Source organism: Delphinus delphis, chromosome 4 (assembly GCF_949987515.2).
Source record: "Delphinus delphis chromosome 4, mDelDel1.2, whole genome shotgun sequence".
In the NCBI taxonomy this organism is placed as follows: Eukaryota; Metazoa; Chordata; class Mammalia; order Artiodactyla; family Delphinidae; genus Delphinus; species Delphinus delphis.
Window position 1 is genome coordinate 25,294,709 of NC_082686.1, and position 16,177 is coordinate 25,310,885.

At 33.0% G+C, this 16,177-nt stretch overlaps 1 protein-coding gene across 2 annotated transcripts in view; it reads left to right on the forward strand.

The window, feature by feature from the left end:
* Window positions 1-3,369: 3,369 nt before the first annotated feature.
* The window catches only part of TMPRSS15 (transmembrane serine protease 15), a 132,260-nt gene continuing 119,452 nt past the window's right edge, over window positions 3,370-16,177 (forward strand). The window contains exons 1-5 of one of the 2 annotated variants that reach the window (XM_069540618.1): window positions 3,370-3,514; window positions 6,415-6,545; window positions 6,830-6,897; window positions 12,710-12,861; window positions 15,666-15,710. In XM_069540618.1, the coding sequence (XP_069396719.1) occupies window positions 3,370-3,514; window positions 6,415-6,545; window positions 6,830-6,897; window positions 12,710-12,861; window positions 15,666-15,710 (541 nt within the window). The remainder of the gene's footprint in view (window positions 3,515-6,414; window positions 6,546-6,829; window positions 6,898-12,709; window positions 12,862-15,665; window positions 15,711-16,177) is intronic. The other variant, XM_060009838.1, reaches the window with a different exon arrangement.

Sequence of the window (16,177 nt, forward strand, 5' to 3'; positions counted from 1 at the left end):
TGTTAATTGTTGCTAGTATATTTGAGGTCAGTAATATTTCATTTTTTATTTTAATTGGAATTCCATAATTACTACTGAAGTTGACCATCTACTAAAAGTGAGAACCTATAGAAATTTGTGTGATCATGTTTTATTTCCGTATTGTTTGTTTGGGTTTGGGTTTTTGTTAATTGCCTGCTGTTTGTCTTTTACGTATTAATTAGTAGAAATTCTCCATGAATTATGGAAAATGTTTTTCAGTTGTAAACTATAAGGGTACTTATCACATAGGCTCTCTTCATCTCTGCAAGCTGAGGGCAGAGTTTCATGAATGTTCTATGCACACACAGGGTAAGCTGAAAATAGGAGAGTTAAAGCCCCATAAGCTACTCTGTACCAGTGAGCAAGGCTATTTGATTAATAAACATCCCTGCTTCCTTGCCCATTAATTGTGGTAATTCTGAGGACTTTTCTCTCTGTCTCATGCAGCAGTCCCCAGCAGGATTATGTTCCTGAGACTATGGTAGTTTCTGGCTTGATTACATACTTTTATTGGCTTTATTTTCCCCACTTTTCACTTTCCAACTCATTTCATGGACTTTCCATGGATTACCTTACAAATAAATTTTAGAAACCCATACAAAAATCTTTGCTGCACTTCTGTTCTGTTGTAGCCAAACAAAAACATACACAGTAAAAAAAGAAAAGAAAAAAAAAAAGGAAACAATCCGTTTTGTGTCTTGTTTTTACTTTCTTTTTATATCTTTTGTTTAAAAATCACTCAGTGTTATTATTGGCTAAATTTATCAATATTCTTCTACCTAGTTCATCCTTTTATTTTTTAATAAAATTAAAAATGTTTATTCTTTTTTAAAAACTCCTTTAGTATCCCACATCAGGAGGACATCTTCCTACATTTTCTTCAAACTTTTTTCTGCAGTTTTTCTGTATATTTAACCCACCTGGAATTTATTTTTCTTCATGATGTGAGATAAGGATCTAATTTTATTTATCCTGAGATGACTAACCTGCTGACCCAGCATCATTTCTTGAATAGCCATCCTTGTCTCACGTATTGGTAAGACTATCTTTTTGACATGTGAAGTTTCCACATATGAATCAGGATGTTTGTGGGATCTTTATTCTACTGAGATATTTTTCTACCCCTGGACCAATACCACGCACTCTTTATTATTATAACTGCTTAATGAGTTTTGTTATATGATATGCCAAGTTCCATTTTATTTTAGTAAATTTTTCAATTTCAGGACATATGATTTGTCCGTTTTTCACATTAACCTGTTTGTTTTATTTCATTCTGTCCTTTATAAATTAATGCCTTTTTAAAGGAAAGCTATTCTTCCACTCATTTATTTGAACATATTAAGTATAATCACTTAAAACATATAATTTAAGGAAAATTTATAATATGAATGCTGATTTCCTTTCTGAACATAAGTATATATATTTTTTATTTTCAATCTTACGTTTAATATATTATTGTCCTGTGCTTGGAGCATAGTATGTGAACTCATTTTGTTATATTCTCCTTCCCTTATATAAAGTCAAAATAAAACAAAGTTCTACTCGATTTCCTGAAAGCAAATATGCTGCACCTGCATCAGCTATAATGAAGAAAACAGTCATTGTACTTCCATATTCTTGGCTCCCCAAATTCAAGTGTCATTCTCCAGGCTCCTATTGTATGGGAGGGTCTCACCTATTACTAGGATATAAATAGGATAAAGCTCTCCCAACTCCACCAGTGATATCTCTCATTTCATGTGTATTTTAAAGGGATTAAGAATACAGTTAGTATTAATTCAGTTAAATAAAAAATATAAATACATTCCATGACATACCTTTATTTATTTATATTTCACTTTTTACCAGCAAGGCTTTCAGAGAGCAACATGTGGTTCTTTTCCTTCAAGAGTGAAGAAAAAACAAACATGGCTCTTGCTTATTTTAGCCAATTATAAAATGCCACAATTTCAGCACATTAACCTCTGACCTAGTACTTCCTTATCTCTGGCCAGTTTTACTTGCCAGAACAAGAGGTAAATTGGTTTACTTCAGAACAGGTTTGGTTTTATTTATTAATTTTTAATTCTAAACTCATTGTTATTCAAAGTGTGGAAGTTCCCATGATAAACTGTACTTTAATTATCAGAGAACAGTCCTGGTTTTCCCATAACCACAGTTATGAGTGTGGAATTTTCAACATGTCCTCTTGTTATTATTGGCTTTTTTTTTTTTTTTCGGTATGCGGGCCTCTCACTATTATGGCCTCTCTCGTTGCGGAGCACAGGCTCCAGACGCGCAGGCTCAGCGGCCATGGCTCACGGGCCCAGCCGCTCCGCGGCATGTGGGATCTTCCCAGAACGGGGCACGAACCCGTGTCCCCTGCATCGGCAGGCGGACTCTCAACCACTGCGCCACCAGGGAAGCCCTATTGGCATTTTTAAAAAGATAAAGTCCTGGGCAAGTGAGTAATGTCTTCCCCACCCAGAATACTTTCTTAAAATAGAAAAAAAAAATGCTTAATTCCTCTCACAGCTGCTACTCCTGTTAATTGATAACTACACGAGGCCATAAAAAGTGAGCATATGAAGCCTTGTTTCAGTGGACTTTCCTTTAGGTTAGATCAATACTCCCTTACACTGCATAACTTCACATGGGTGACGTAATGAAGATTACAAAATTTGTGATTGTTTCAATAAGAAAAAAAAAAAATATATATATATATATATATATGTATACAGAGATACAGAAAAAGAGAGAGAAAGTGGGATATAGGGAGGGTGGGAAGAGAGATTAAGTATTAATATATATATTAGGCTTTATATATATATATATATACACATACACACACATGTGCTTAAAATTTATCTTTAGAATGTCTACACCTACATAAAACAGGAAAAAATGCCTTAATAATGACTTGAGTCAGAGGGTGGAAGGTTGATCTGTTAGGGACTCTTTACAAATATCATGTGCATGTGCCCAATGATTAATTTGACTACCATGAATTTCATATTTCTTCTACCAGTTCTCAAAATGATAAAGTATCATTTTTGTTTACAACATGCAGTTAACATCATTCACACTGACAACTGGCCTGTTCAGGTGATTAACATTTACAACTCTAAGCTTCTCTGTACTCACTAATATCTTTTTAAACATTAACTGCACTTTTAAAGCTACTTAATGTATAGAGACATAATGTTGCCAAAGGGACATACACAACTCATTTACACTGACTAGTAAGACTAGTGTAGATTTGTTAGACAAGTCTTCTTGGAAAACTGGAGAGCTTGTGCTCTTCAGCTGGTGAAGCTTCTATGCTCTCTCAGAGCCCTTAGAGTAGCAAACCTTCAAAAACCAAAGATGGGCTCAAAGCGAAGTGTACCCTCAAGGAGCCATTCTCTCAGCACCTATGAAGTCATGTTTGCAGCTCTCTTTGCCATATTGGTGGTGCTCTGTGTTGGGTTAATTGCAGTGGCCTGGCTGTCAATCAGGGGATCAGAAAGAGGTAAGTCATATAGACCTGGCTACAGAAAAGTGCTCTCAGATGAATGTATACACTTTAATCTCCAGAATCCTGCCAGCATATTGTATGCATTGCTGTGCTTTCATGGCAAGGTGTTTTTATTGCATCCAGATGCTTCACTGTAGTTTACTTCATAGAATTTTTTTAACATGATATATAATTTGGATTTTAATTCAGGATTCAAACATGAGACTAAGTTTTTAAAACAGAAAATGATAATGTTCTCAGTTCCAACATATAATAAAGTAGGTTCATAGCCTGTGGGTCTGTTCTGATAGAATTTAAGTCATAAACCTATTCAAACATTGTTGACCATAGAAGGAGATAAGTAGGCCAGGTTAAAGAAAAAATATTGTTTATTTCTAGAGAATTATATGTTTATTCTCTTATTAGTACAACAATTTGAATTGCAACAGTATAAGGCAACTTGAATGTAATTGTGGATTTATAAAGATCTCAAGTTGCCTGAGTAGCAATTTGTGATTGACAGAAAGAAAAAAGAAAAGGTAATTCTTATTTAGAGCTAAATTACCTGTACCAACTGCTTTTAAAAGATCTCCAATTGTATTATCTTGTTACAACAAACCTACGAGTTAGTTTTTATTATTACCCTCCTTTTATAGGTGAAAAATCAGAGACAGAGAATTTAGGTAACTTGCTTAAATTTGCAACATTGCCAGGTGGTGCAAACTAGACAGTCCAACTTTAGAACTTGTGCTCTTCTTTACCATTTATTCATTTCTAAGATAATTTTTTAAAAATGGCAGCATAGCAGAAACTTGGGTATTAGATTTATTTTTTCTGAGAACATTTTCACATTTTTTAAAAAAATGATGAATTATATATAGGCATATTAATTCCTTCTGAAAACTCTCAGGGCAAAACCTTTTATATGTGAGTGATTTGGGTTTTACCAAGAAAACAAAATGCTCAGCCTTTGAGTTAGTTATTTTCCCTTAGTAAATAAGTAAATTAGGATGTAATAAATATGATTTATAGTTTTATAAAATAAGTCCAATATAATTTCTGGTTTATTTAACTACTATAGCTACATACAGGAATATATTTTAAAGAGAAAGAAAGCTTGTGATATTTTATATAATTATAAGAACAATTTAATAAATCATAGAAATTCACTGAGACTTTTAGAAAAGAGGCTGCTTTGGTCTTACTTAAATACTGTGAATAACTTCAAGGATATGTAATTATTTGGAAGTCTATTGGAAGCCTTGATGCTCAATAAAAATACAAAAGTTAGTTATTTTACCAGAAAAATAAAAAAATAAATATTTATAAATGTTAATATGATTTAATTGAACAACTGAATATAAGAAGGGATTTGAGATAGGCAGTAACAGAACACTAGAGGATATAAGACATTCTACTTTCAGTACATACTTTTACTCTTATATACTCTTAACACTTTTTATTGAAACTATTGTAGACTTTTAAAAAGTTGCAAAAATTGTAGACATTCATCCAGCTTCCCCTAATGTCAATATCTAGTACACACATAGTATAATTGTCACAACCAAGAAATTAACATTGTTACAATGTTATTAACTGAACCAAACACTTTATTCAACTTTCACCAGTTTTACCACTAAGGTCTTTACCTGTTCAGGATCCAGTGCAGATTCCAACACTGGGTTTAGTTATCATGTTTCCTTAGTCTCCTCTAATCCATGACAGTTCCTCAGTCTTTCCTTGCCTTTCACTTTTAAATATGCAAGTCTAAATGTTATTTTGAATATTTAAAAAACAAATGAAATAGTATTAATAATATATTACATCAATTATGCAATGGTAACTGTATAGACGAAGTGCAAGTTTATTGTTTAAAGTAATAATTCTACAGTTCCTTCTGGACTAGGAGATTTGTGTCAATATATGACAGATCTTGGGTTCTGAAGTCAGTCAATCCTTTTTCTGAATTCCAGATCTGTCACTTTTATCACATTGGGAAATTTTCTTAGTGAATCTAAGCCCAAATTTCCCCATCTGGGAAAAGAAGAAATAACATCTTCTCATACCAGGTCAATGCATCATTATTATTACATTTACTAATGATTTCATCATTGTGTGAGTTTCACCTGAAGCAATTCATTTTAAATATAAATATATATGCAAAGAAAATAATCTCATAATGGGATTGTACTGGCCTTAGTGGCACATTTTATTTCCCATGTTTGTATTCAGTTTGTTAGCTTTTTTCTTATATTGTTTCATATTGAGATAATAAATTTTCTGCAGCATTCTCAATAACTTCTCCAGTAATGACAGTCTCCATCTAATGGCAAAAGGTCATACATGCCAATTTTATAATTATTAGAATGAGAGAAGTAGTTTCAAAGCTATGCTCCAAAGTAATACACACACTGAAATCTTCACAGCAATCCACATGTAGAAAATGAGCAGTGTCCCTTGATGCCAGGTGTTCAAGAAGTATCTGAAAGTAACTACAAAACTTTTAATGGTCCACTTCTCACTATGTTTCCCTGAATCAGTTCCCATGATTGGTGGAAGTTGATCATCCCTGTATCTTCCAACAGAAATCTCAATGACAAAGAAACAAAAACCAAACAAAACTTGGAAGCTTGGAGAGTTGGTTAGACTTCAAAGAAAAGAAAAAAAAAATAATGGGATAGAGAAGAAGAAGTTTAATATTCAATCTTTTAAAACAACTAGATAGCTAAAAATATAAGTTAAAAAATAAAAAACAGCTGATGATGAAACACGAAGACTGCAAAGAAGAAAATCAAGAACTCCAGGGCCAACACATTAAGCAAGAACTTTACTTCTATGTCTTAACCAGAATGTGCATATTTTCTCTTATTCATTATTCACATTTTCAGTGTTTTGTTTCTTATTAATTCATCTAGATGCAGCATTTGGAAAAAGTCATGAAGCCAGAGGGACATTGACAATAATATCCGGAGTTACATATAATCCTAATTTGCAAGACAAACTCTCAGTTGATTTCAAAGTTCTTGCTTTTGACATTCAGCAAATGGTAAGAGACCTTCTTTCCTCAACTAGTTTAAAATTTCATAACATAGTTTTGCTAACCACTTGCCAAAAGATACATAGATCTTGTTCTCTTTGAAAAAAATTAGTCAATAAATGTAAAGGTACTTACATTTACATTTACTCATACTTAAATGTATGAGACCCATCATCACAGAGAAGGAAATCACTCCAATACAGTTCTAAGTAGAATATAAAGATCACTTTGTTTAAAATTTTAAACAAAATCTTAAATTTAATATGCCTTTTCTTAACCTTTTCTTTTTTTAGATAGATGATATCTTTCAATCAAGTAATCTGAAAAATGAATATAAAAACTCAAGAGTTTTACAATTTGAGTAAGTATAGTTCAAAATTTTTCTATAGATAGAAAGCACAGGATCACAAAATAGTGATCTTTTTGTTAATATTTGTAAAAGAGTGTCACTATTTTTAGGAGAAAATGCAACATTTTGAATTTTCAACATTTTCCAGGAGGATTGAGAAAAGTGGCATAGTATAAACTTTTATATTTGTAACAAATAATAATAATAATGCTAGATAATTTATCTCATATTAACATGATTCTCTCCCCTAAGTGCAAAATCTTTCAGAGACACATGGAGAAGGCTGAGGTTGACTGCATACAGATGCCTAGGAGTCTTGACATTTAACCTATATCAAATAGAAGCCATAGGGTACTCCAGGTCATTGGAGAATGCAGTGAGCCTCACTTTATAGAAAGACTAATCTCACTTTATAGAAAGACTAATTGAACCTGAAAGCCTGGCACCAAAGATACTTGGTACATGGTCTTCACAAAAGTCCTGACATTAGTAAAAGGGTCCTTAGTTCTCAATGACCAAATAGAGGTAGGGAGGTCAAGTCAAAGGAAAAGAGATTATGTTTAGAAAAAGAAAAACAATGACAGAATTAGTTAATGGGCAGAAGGAAACTTTAGGCCTTGCCATTTCTTGTTGGAACAAAATGTATCCACTTAGTGGAAGCCACCATGAAAAAAAGCACAAAGATTCATTTTATACCAAAAAAAAAAAAAAATTAGAACTCTGTTTCCTTCTTTCTCACCTACTTATCTATCTATATTTATCATTCTTTATCCCACTGCATATTCATGAGATCATAGTCTCAGTAGCCAGTCCACCCTCCCTCCATCTACTGGCTTCATTCTTATCCACAACACAGAGGCTTTGACTCCTGTTTTCCAGGACTTATGATCTCTGATAGCCTCTTTCATGGCCTAATTTTAGGGCTATAATGACACAGGTGAACTCTCAGGAAAGGTTTTTATTATTTTCTTTTGTTTGTGTGTTTTCCTCAAAGCACTGTTTTAAAATATTTATTCAGTATTTATTCTGTGAAGGTAAAACCATGCATGAAAGATTTTATTTCACTTTATTTCTCTGCTTTGGAATGAGTGGAACCAATTTCTCTTTTGCAGTTTTAGAGAGGATTGACTGTGGAGATCTGCATTAAATCTTCAATTCAAATTTAGTTCTTAAAGGTTTTAGAACTAAAACCTTGCTTAAGGAGAGGTAACCCTGGTCCTTCCTCGCCTTCCTCAGGCTCTAACCAGTGAAACCCATGCAAAGCACAGTATCTAGTGCAGAGTTTATTAGGATAGTTTTGCTAATGGAACTCTTTATCTTCTCTTGTTTACAACATGCTGGATAACTTTGTTTTTACTAGATTGGGAAAATTTGCTGAATATAGACTTTTATATAAGGTCTGGTGATTTATCAAAACCCGAGCATTTTCTTTGATATTTATTAAGTAAACTTATGTTTCTCTAGATAGTAAAATCACTATATGTGAAACTGTAAATTATTTGAGCTAAGGAATTATTTCTTTCCCTTCCTTTAAACTACCTAGGAGACTAATATAGTTCCTAAGCCTTGATACGTATTTTATAACAATTCTCAAATAATATACTTCATCAGTGTAGAGAGACTTTCACCTCATTGTAGCTGAACTACTTTTAAATCAGAAGTGAGTTTTTAAAAGATGCAATGCAAAGGAATTTCATGAAAATGTCTGTAATATAAATTACAGGTAGGTACTTTGGGAGACAGAGAATAAAAGGATGAGAAAAATTCAGAAGCAGGAAAGAAAGTAACAAGCAAACGTTTAGGTTTACTTTAAATAATCACATTTAAAATGACATATTCCACTTATAGAAAAAATTGACAGACTCTTAATTCCTTTTGTAAATTATTTTCACCTTAAACTCCAATTGATAAAATCAAAACACAGAAATAACTGACTTCTCAACTAACTAACAATAGCCACACCAACTGTGAAAAATACATCTAAAGATCCTTTAAAATGCCTATTTCCTTTTTTGTTACTGATTTTACTGAAATACACACCTCATTCTTGTGTACATGGTCAAGTTATAGCACTCAGAATACTAAACTTAGTCATTAATCTATCACTTTTTCCTTTTAAAAATATTATTTAATGTCAAATCTTGCTCCCCCTGCTAAGTTGTATGTGTGTGTGTGTGTGTGTGTAGAGCCACTCTACAGGACAAGCAAATGGTTTACACTCATCTGGGAACACTTTCTATTATTCTGCTTTGTGGAAAGCACTTTGACTCAAAGAGCATTTAGGAGTTGATTCTTCTAATAAAGTGCTGTTTACACTTTATGGCAATATGAAGCTTATTTTGCCCTTTGAGCACAGATAAGTCATCAAGTTAGGAAAGGAAAGACTTTTGTTTACTCAGCAACCCTAGAGGTTATCAGTATCATTAAGGAAAATAAGAGATAAGAAACATTTGATTTATTGCACACAGGCTCTCTGTATAATGATAGGATTTATCTGTTAAAAACAAAAAAAAAAAACAGACTCAGATATTCCACTGGAACAGTACTTTGAAATGAAAATGGCCATTGTTTTTTTTTTTTTTTTCCCTAAAGGAAGAATTCACATTACCTTAATAAATAAATTCAATTTCACAGCAGTGATAGAGATCATTATTAAACTACTAACATAATATAGCTTTCTTATTACATGAAACACAAAAGTTTATTATGGGTTTCCTGATTTTTACTGTATATCTCTCTTATCTCAACATTTACTCTGAGTAAGAAACAAATTTTAAAGAATACAACTGTATGTGGATATAGGATCTGTCACTCCTGTCCTTGCAAAGTATAAATTATTAAATTCAATGTATAATTCACAAGTAAGAAAACACATCTTTCATACAAAGATGTTTTATGCCTGAGGATGAACTTATCCAGTTACTTTCAACTCAGTGAAAGAAAATTCCAGATTTGTACGCTCTCTACCAAAATTACCTTACCTCTTTTACTCCCTAACTCAAATAAAATAAAAGCAAGTGGTCAGTCAAACTTAATATGTGAAAGTTACACAAAGAGAAAAATCCGATTTCATCAGAATTAAAGCTATCTGCTGTGCAACCAAGGAGGTAAAGATTAGAAATTGAAGACAGAGAAACTAATGGACTTTGCTCACTCTCACTTTATCTTTACCATATTGAACCCTGTCCATTTAAGAATTTTTGGGGGGTGAGGTTTGTTAAGGAGACAATGAAAAGGAGGAAGCAGAGGAGGAGGAAGAGATGGAGGATGAGGGAAAATGAGAAGAAAAAGAACAGGTGGCGGGGAGGAGGAGGGAGAAAGGGAAAGGGACAGGAAGAGGGAAGCTTCTATCTCTCAAAGTGTGGTGGCAATAAAATATCCATCCTCCCCCCCCCCAATTCCAACTAGCTATTTTCTACATCTTTTTAGATATAAAGTTCTGGTAACAATGTAAGATGATAAAAACCTGGATCTGCATCTAGGCAAATGTGTTGTATTGTCTTTCCTATTGACAAATAGTTCACAATGGTGTTGATAGCAGTGGTATGTGGGGTGGGGATGGGAACTATAGCAAAACACATCTGGGAAACAGAGGTTCTGGGTTTTATTCCTTTCTCTCTCTCTGATATTAATAAGCTGTATAACTCTAGGCAAGGTTACCTATATTACTCTGAGTCTCATTCTCCCTATTTATAAAATCGCAATGTTGGCCAACATCAGATGCAAAAATAGTCATCTCCCTTTTCTTGAGCATCTGTTCAAATAAATATGGATGAGGCCTGAGAGTTGTATGCCAGTTAAGATTTTTTTAATTGCAATTAACAGAACATGTGACTAAAAGTGCCTTAAACAACAAGAATTTACCATCTGACATCACAAGAAATCTGGAGGTTTCAGCAGAGGTTAATTCAGTGGAACAATGACAGAGATATAATCAAGAATTTAGGTGGTTTCATTGTTTTATTGTACTATCTTTAGCTTGTCAATCATAGCTTGCCTCATGGTCCCAACATAGATGTGACAGTTCCAGCAATCACATGTATACATAATAACATTCAACAAAGAAGAGTAGTAGTCCACTATGAACCTTTATTTGATTAAATATAAAGAAGTTTTCAAGAAGTTTCCGATCAGCATCCCCTCATGTTCCATTGACCAGGGCCTCGTCATATGCCCATGAATAAAACTATCATTGACATGAGAAATGGTTGGAGAAGCCATGAGAAAATGGAGAGTTATTCTCAAACAAAATTAGAGACCAGCCAGCATGGAAAAATTAACAAGTGTGGAAGAATAGATAAAAACAGTGTCTGTGATGAAATCTATTTTTATCAAGGACAGCAGTGATTCCATGTGCGGGTAAATTTGGGAACCCGGACCTAAATAGTTACTAAGGAGCCTTGCCATTTACAAGATTTGGATACTCTGATTTAATCAGATGATTGGAAAGTTAAACATTCTAACATTTTAAAATAATATATCTAATAGAGGTGAAATGTGCAATTATTGATCAGAGAATCCTGTTCACATCAATCATGAAAAGCTAGCTACATAAAAAGGAATCACTTCTGTTAAATGATGAACCTGAATAGTAGCACAGAAACCAAAAAGGAATATCCTACCGAGAGGAAATGCTGATCTGCTGTGATCTTTCAGGAACATTTTTATCCTGTATATAGTCTTGGAGGAAAAAAAAAAAACATTTATTATAGGTTTTTATCAAGACATATATACATACAGATACATAAAGAACTCTTCAGGAGTTGATGAAACCCTTCAAGAAACTCATTAACTTAAAGATATCACAAGGATATGAATGTGAATGTGTAAATTTCAGAACCAGCAAACATGCCATGCAAAATCTGGTTCTCCTTGGTCTGCCTCTTAAGGGTCCAAGTAAACCCTGAGTACCCCCAGCTTACTGAGGGATACAGAATGAAGACCAGAGCTAGAGTTTGTTTCCCAAGCAGTTGTATCCTAAAAGCACAGTAGCAAAGTAGAAATGTAGACAGAAGAGCAAAAATCTCTCCAGTATTTCTAGTGGGCCCAAACTTTATTCATTTTTATGATTCTTTAAACTGTAAACAAATCATCAGTGAAGAAAACTTTGAAAATGCATATTTCAGAGAAGGCGATGAAGTAAAAGAGAAGATGACTTGGGTCATGTACTTGAACTCTAATGTTATGGTCGGAGACGAGTAGGCAAGATAATCCCAACACTTGACCGTGAGACAGAATATCCCACAAATTCCCAATAATCCACTTATGCTTGTCTTCTTTCTACCCTTCTAAATCAGGGCATATTTTATTTATTTTATATTAAGAAAAAGTAGATATAAATTAGTTGCTATAAGCTTGCTATCAAGCATTCGTAAACTATATAGAAAATTTTTCTCTGAAATCAGTGAAACTACTTTAGACCTATTCCTACTTAGAAGTCATCTATGAAAAATTACAAATTCACATTCTTCATTATTTCAAACAGTAAAATAAGAATAAATGTCATGATACCATGTGATTTGATTTAATTTGACACAAGTATCTGTGGTCTAGCCTAGGGATTAGCATGCTAATGTGGAACTCAGAAAAATCAGGTTCTAATCTGGATATATCTTGTGTTCTTGGAGAAACATTGTCCTTAAATTTCTCTTTCTTCCACCTGTGAAATAAAGATAATATTTGATATGACCTACTTTGTATAGGTGTAATAAGGATTAACAAGGGGATAACCGTGGAGAATTTCAAAGACACCTTACATAAATTGAACACAAATCATTTGAAGAAGGCTAACTTTTTTCTCTTATGTCATTTTTTTGCTTTGCAGAAATGGCAGCATTATAGTCATATTTGACCTTCTCTTTGCCCAGTGGGTGTCAGATGAAAATGTAAAAGAAGAAATGATTCAAGGCATTGAAGCAAAGAAATCCAGCCAACTGGCCATTTTCCATATTGATGTGAACAGCATTGATATTACAGGTACCTGTGAACATTATTTGATTTCTTTGAATTGTTAAGCTATGAAATTAAAATTCTAGCTATGTATCAGGGGAGCAGTGGGATCACCCTGGACTTTAGAAACCTGTCTTATTGACTGAGGTAACACATTTACATAGTAAAAATAAAATATGGAGAAACTGTTCTGGAGAAAAATGTCAGTGAGAAAATGTTTGTAAAACATCAAACATCAAAAAGGTTCTGAAAATACTGGCATGCATAAATGTTTGTGGGTCTGATCACACTTTTGCCATTGGCCAAGCACACCCTGACTTTCCAGGAACCCTGCATTGGAAAGTGACACATTACTTTGTGATAGTCATATAGATATTATTAGATTACATAGTCAAGTGGCAAATCCAGTCTCTGACTGAGGACTTAAAAGAAGGGCTTCCCTGGTGGCGCAGTGGTTGAGAGTCCGCCTGCCAATGCAAGGGACACGGGTTCGTGCCCCGGTCCGGGAAGATCCCACATGCCACGGAGCAACAGGAAAGACCACAAGAGTGAGAGGCCCACATAACGCAAAAAAAAAAAAAAAAAAAAGGAAGGAAAGGAAGTAAAAAGAGGGGATTATGAGTTTGATTCATCCCAGTTACTTATAAAAAATAAAACTTTATTTTAAAATGATAAATAATTTTAAGATAAAAATAATCAAAGGGGAAGAGATATAGGGCATCAAATATAATAGCAAGACAATAATGCCTATCAATGTTAGGTCATTCTAAATTTTCCATTTTGGTTATTTCCCATTCAATTTAATTCAACAAACATGTATACATGTATACCGAGTCCTATTTTGGTTGAAAACAATAGTAAGTTGCCAGGCCCATCCAGATCCACAATCTCTTATCTGTAAACCTTCAGGCTAAATATGTTTTAGAATTCAGAAATTTTTAGATGTTAGAAAGCTCATCAATATATAAATATCCACATCAAGTGGAATAAAGGCAAACAGCTTATTGCCAGTTCAAATAGTTTTGCTTCAGAATGAGATGTCAGTATAGATTTGCCCTTAAAGGAAACATAAAAAAACATGCATTTTTAAAATTTTGTTATAGTGGATACAAAACCTCGAGTTGCTTTCCTTTACAACATGGGTTCATAAAGCACAGTACTCCTTCACTAAGCCCCCTACTATATCCTGCTGTGCCTGTTCAGTGAGAAGACAGCTCAGGCTCTTAAGTGCTTCTTCAACTGATGGTTTGGTCCCCTCTGGCATAGCTGCTGGAGCAGAGACTGTTTTGGATTTTTGTCTGATTCAAATGAGCTGAAAACTACTACTAACTATTATTAACTACAACAGGTGGTTTTTCTATCAACACATTTACTCCTCATACCAATCTTATTACACAGTATCTTTACTACCCCCATTTTACAGATGAGACAACTAACATACAGAAAATTTAGCTATTTCGAGGTGGATTGAGGATTCTGACCCACGCGGTCTTAGCCTAATATCTGCGCTCTTAGCACTTATATTAGAGTTTCTTTGTAATAGTTTTGTCTTTAAACAATGTTGATTATTTTTCAATAGTCAATTTTCTTCTAGAAAGGTGGTATCTTGCTATCTTTATTTGAATAGGCATCAGTTTCTGGAGGTCTGCAGAGGCAAATGAATTGACAGGTGTGCTGAAACTTATTTTCATGACTCTATGGTGGGACTATTTGGGAGAGGGGAGTTTGTGGTTTTAAAAACTTTATTTATTCAATAAAACTATATCCTTTGAATTAACTTAGAATAAGGATCATAAATGCAATAAACTATATCACAACATCAACTTAAGAATATGATCCAGAAGTTGAAGTTACATTTAACTTGTTGAACTACATTAAAACACATTTATAAACATAATTAATATAATTAACATAATCAACATAATTAATTTTAGGTATTTAAGTTTAATATTCACTTGCATCATGTGAATTTTCAAATTTATTACATTTTTAAATTGGTTAATAATTTCACAGATACCTTTGATTTTTATATAGTATACTGTCAAACCAAACATAGTGAAAATTAAAATATTATCTTCTTTATGAAAATATCTTATAAAACTTATTTTATCTTCTTCATCAATAATCTACCATATAACATTTATGAAACTGCTATAGATCTTTTAGAAAGAAGACAGTGCAGTAATGAAGAAATAACGTAATAAACAATCTAGTTAGTAGAAGAGGACATACCTCTTGACCCACTTACCATAAATATTGTTTTGAATGAAAACAAATTCATTAGATCATAAGATATGATTTTCTTTATTTTTAATATAGTCATCATTATATCTTTAAAAATATTAAACATGTTAATGGGTGAAGAAAATAGCTAGTTTTTATCTTTTATGTGAAAAGCACTTTATACTTAAACAGTACTTAGTTCCCTGTAGATATTATCATGTGTAAGATTATTTTGGCATCCATTTGTTTCAGTGCAAAACAATTGATTCTAGGTCTGACAAGATATGGTGTGTTATATTGTCTCTCTTAAATATAAATTATTCTATATAATTATGATGAATAAATAGATATCTTTCTTAAATGGGTAAAATAAAGCAAATATTTTGCATAGGTAAATTTATAGAGAATACATAGGGATTCTGGAAATTCATCAAATGTATCACAATCAAATTATAATTAAATAAATAAATAGGAACATTCAGGATGAGAAAGGATGAAACGGAAACTCTGGTAGATCAGATGCCCTTTGAATGAATATTCAAACTGCACTCGATGTTTTGTAATATATTTCTACTCTAAACCCTAACGTCAAACCAACTTTATTCCAGCGTCTTTGGAGAATTTCTCTACGATGAGTCCTGCAACAACTTCAGGTCAGTACTTATGGCATTTCAAAATGTATAATTTGATGATCATAAAACTTTATGACATTAGTCAAGGATTCAATATTTTTCTGGCGGCTCTTTCTAAATTAGATATTTAGTCTTCATATCAAAATGTATAAAGCATACATTTGGTTAGGAATAACATAGTTAATAATATTGCAAAGTTCATAGTGCCTAGTTATATATATAAGGATATGCATTTCCAATTCCAATGCTCCTTTCATATTTTAAATTCTATATATGTATGTATGCATATATGATGTGTGAGAGTGTGTTTGTGTGTGCGCATGTGTGTGATCTCAAAATATGGCTCTGATAATGCAGCCTTGGAAATGAAACCCTGACATTTGTAAGGTCATTATAAATGAGGGAAAGGAATTTAAAATATAATGAAATGATAACTTTCAAAATGTATCATACTCTTTGGAAAGGACAATCTAAAGTTTAATGTTAAA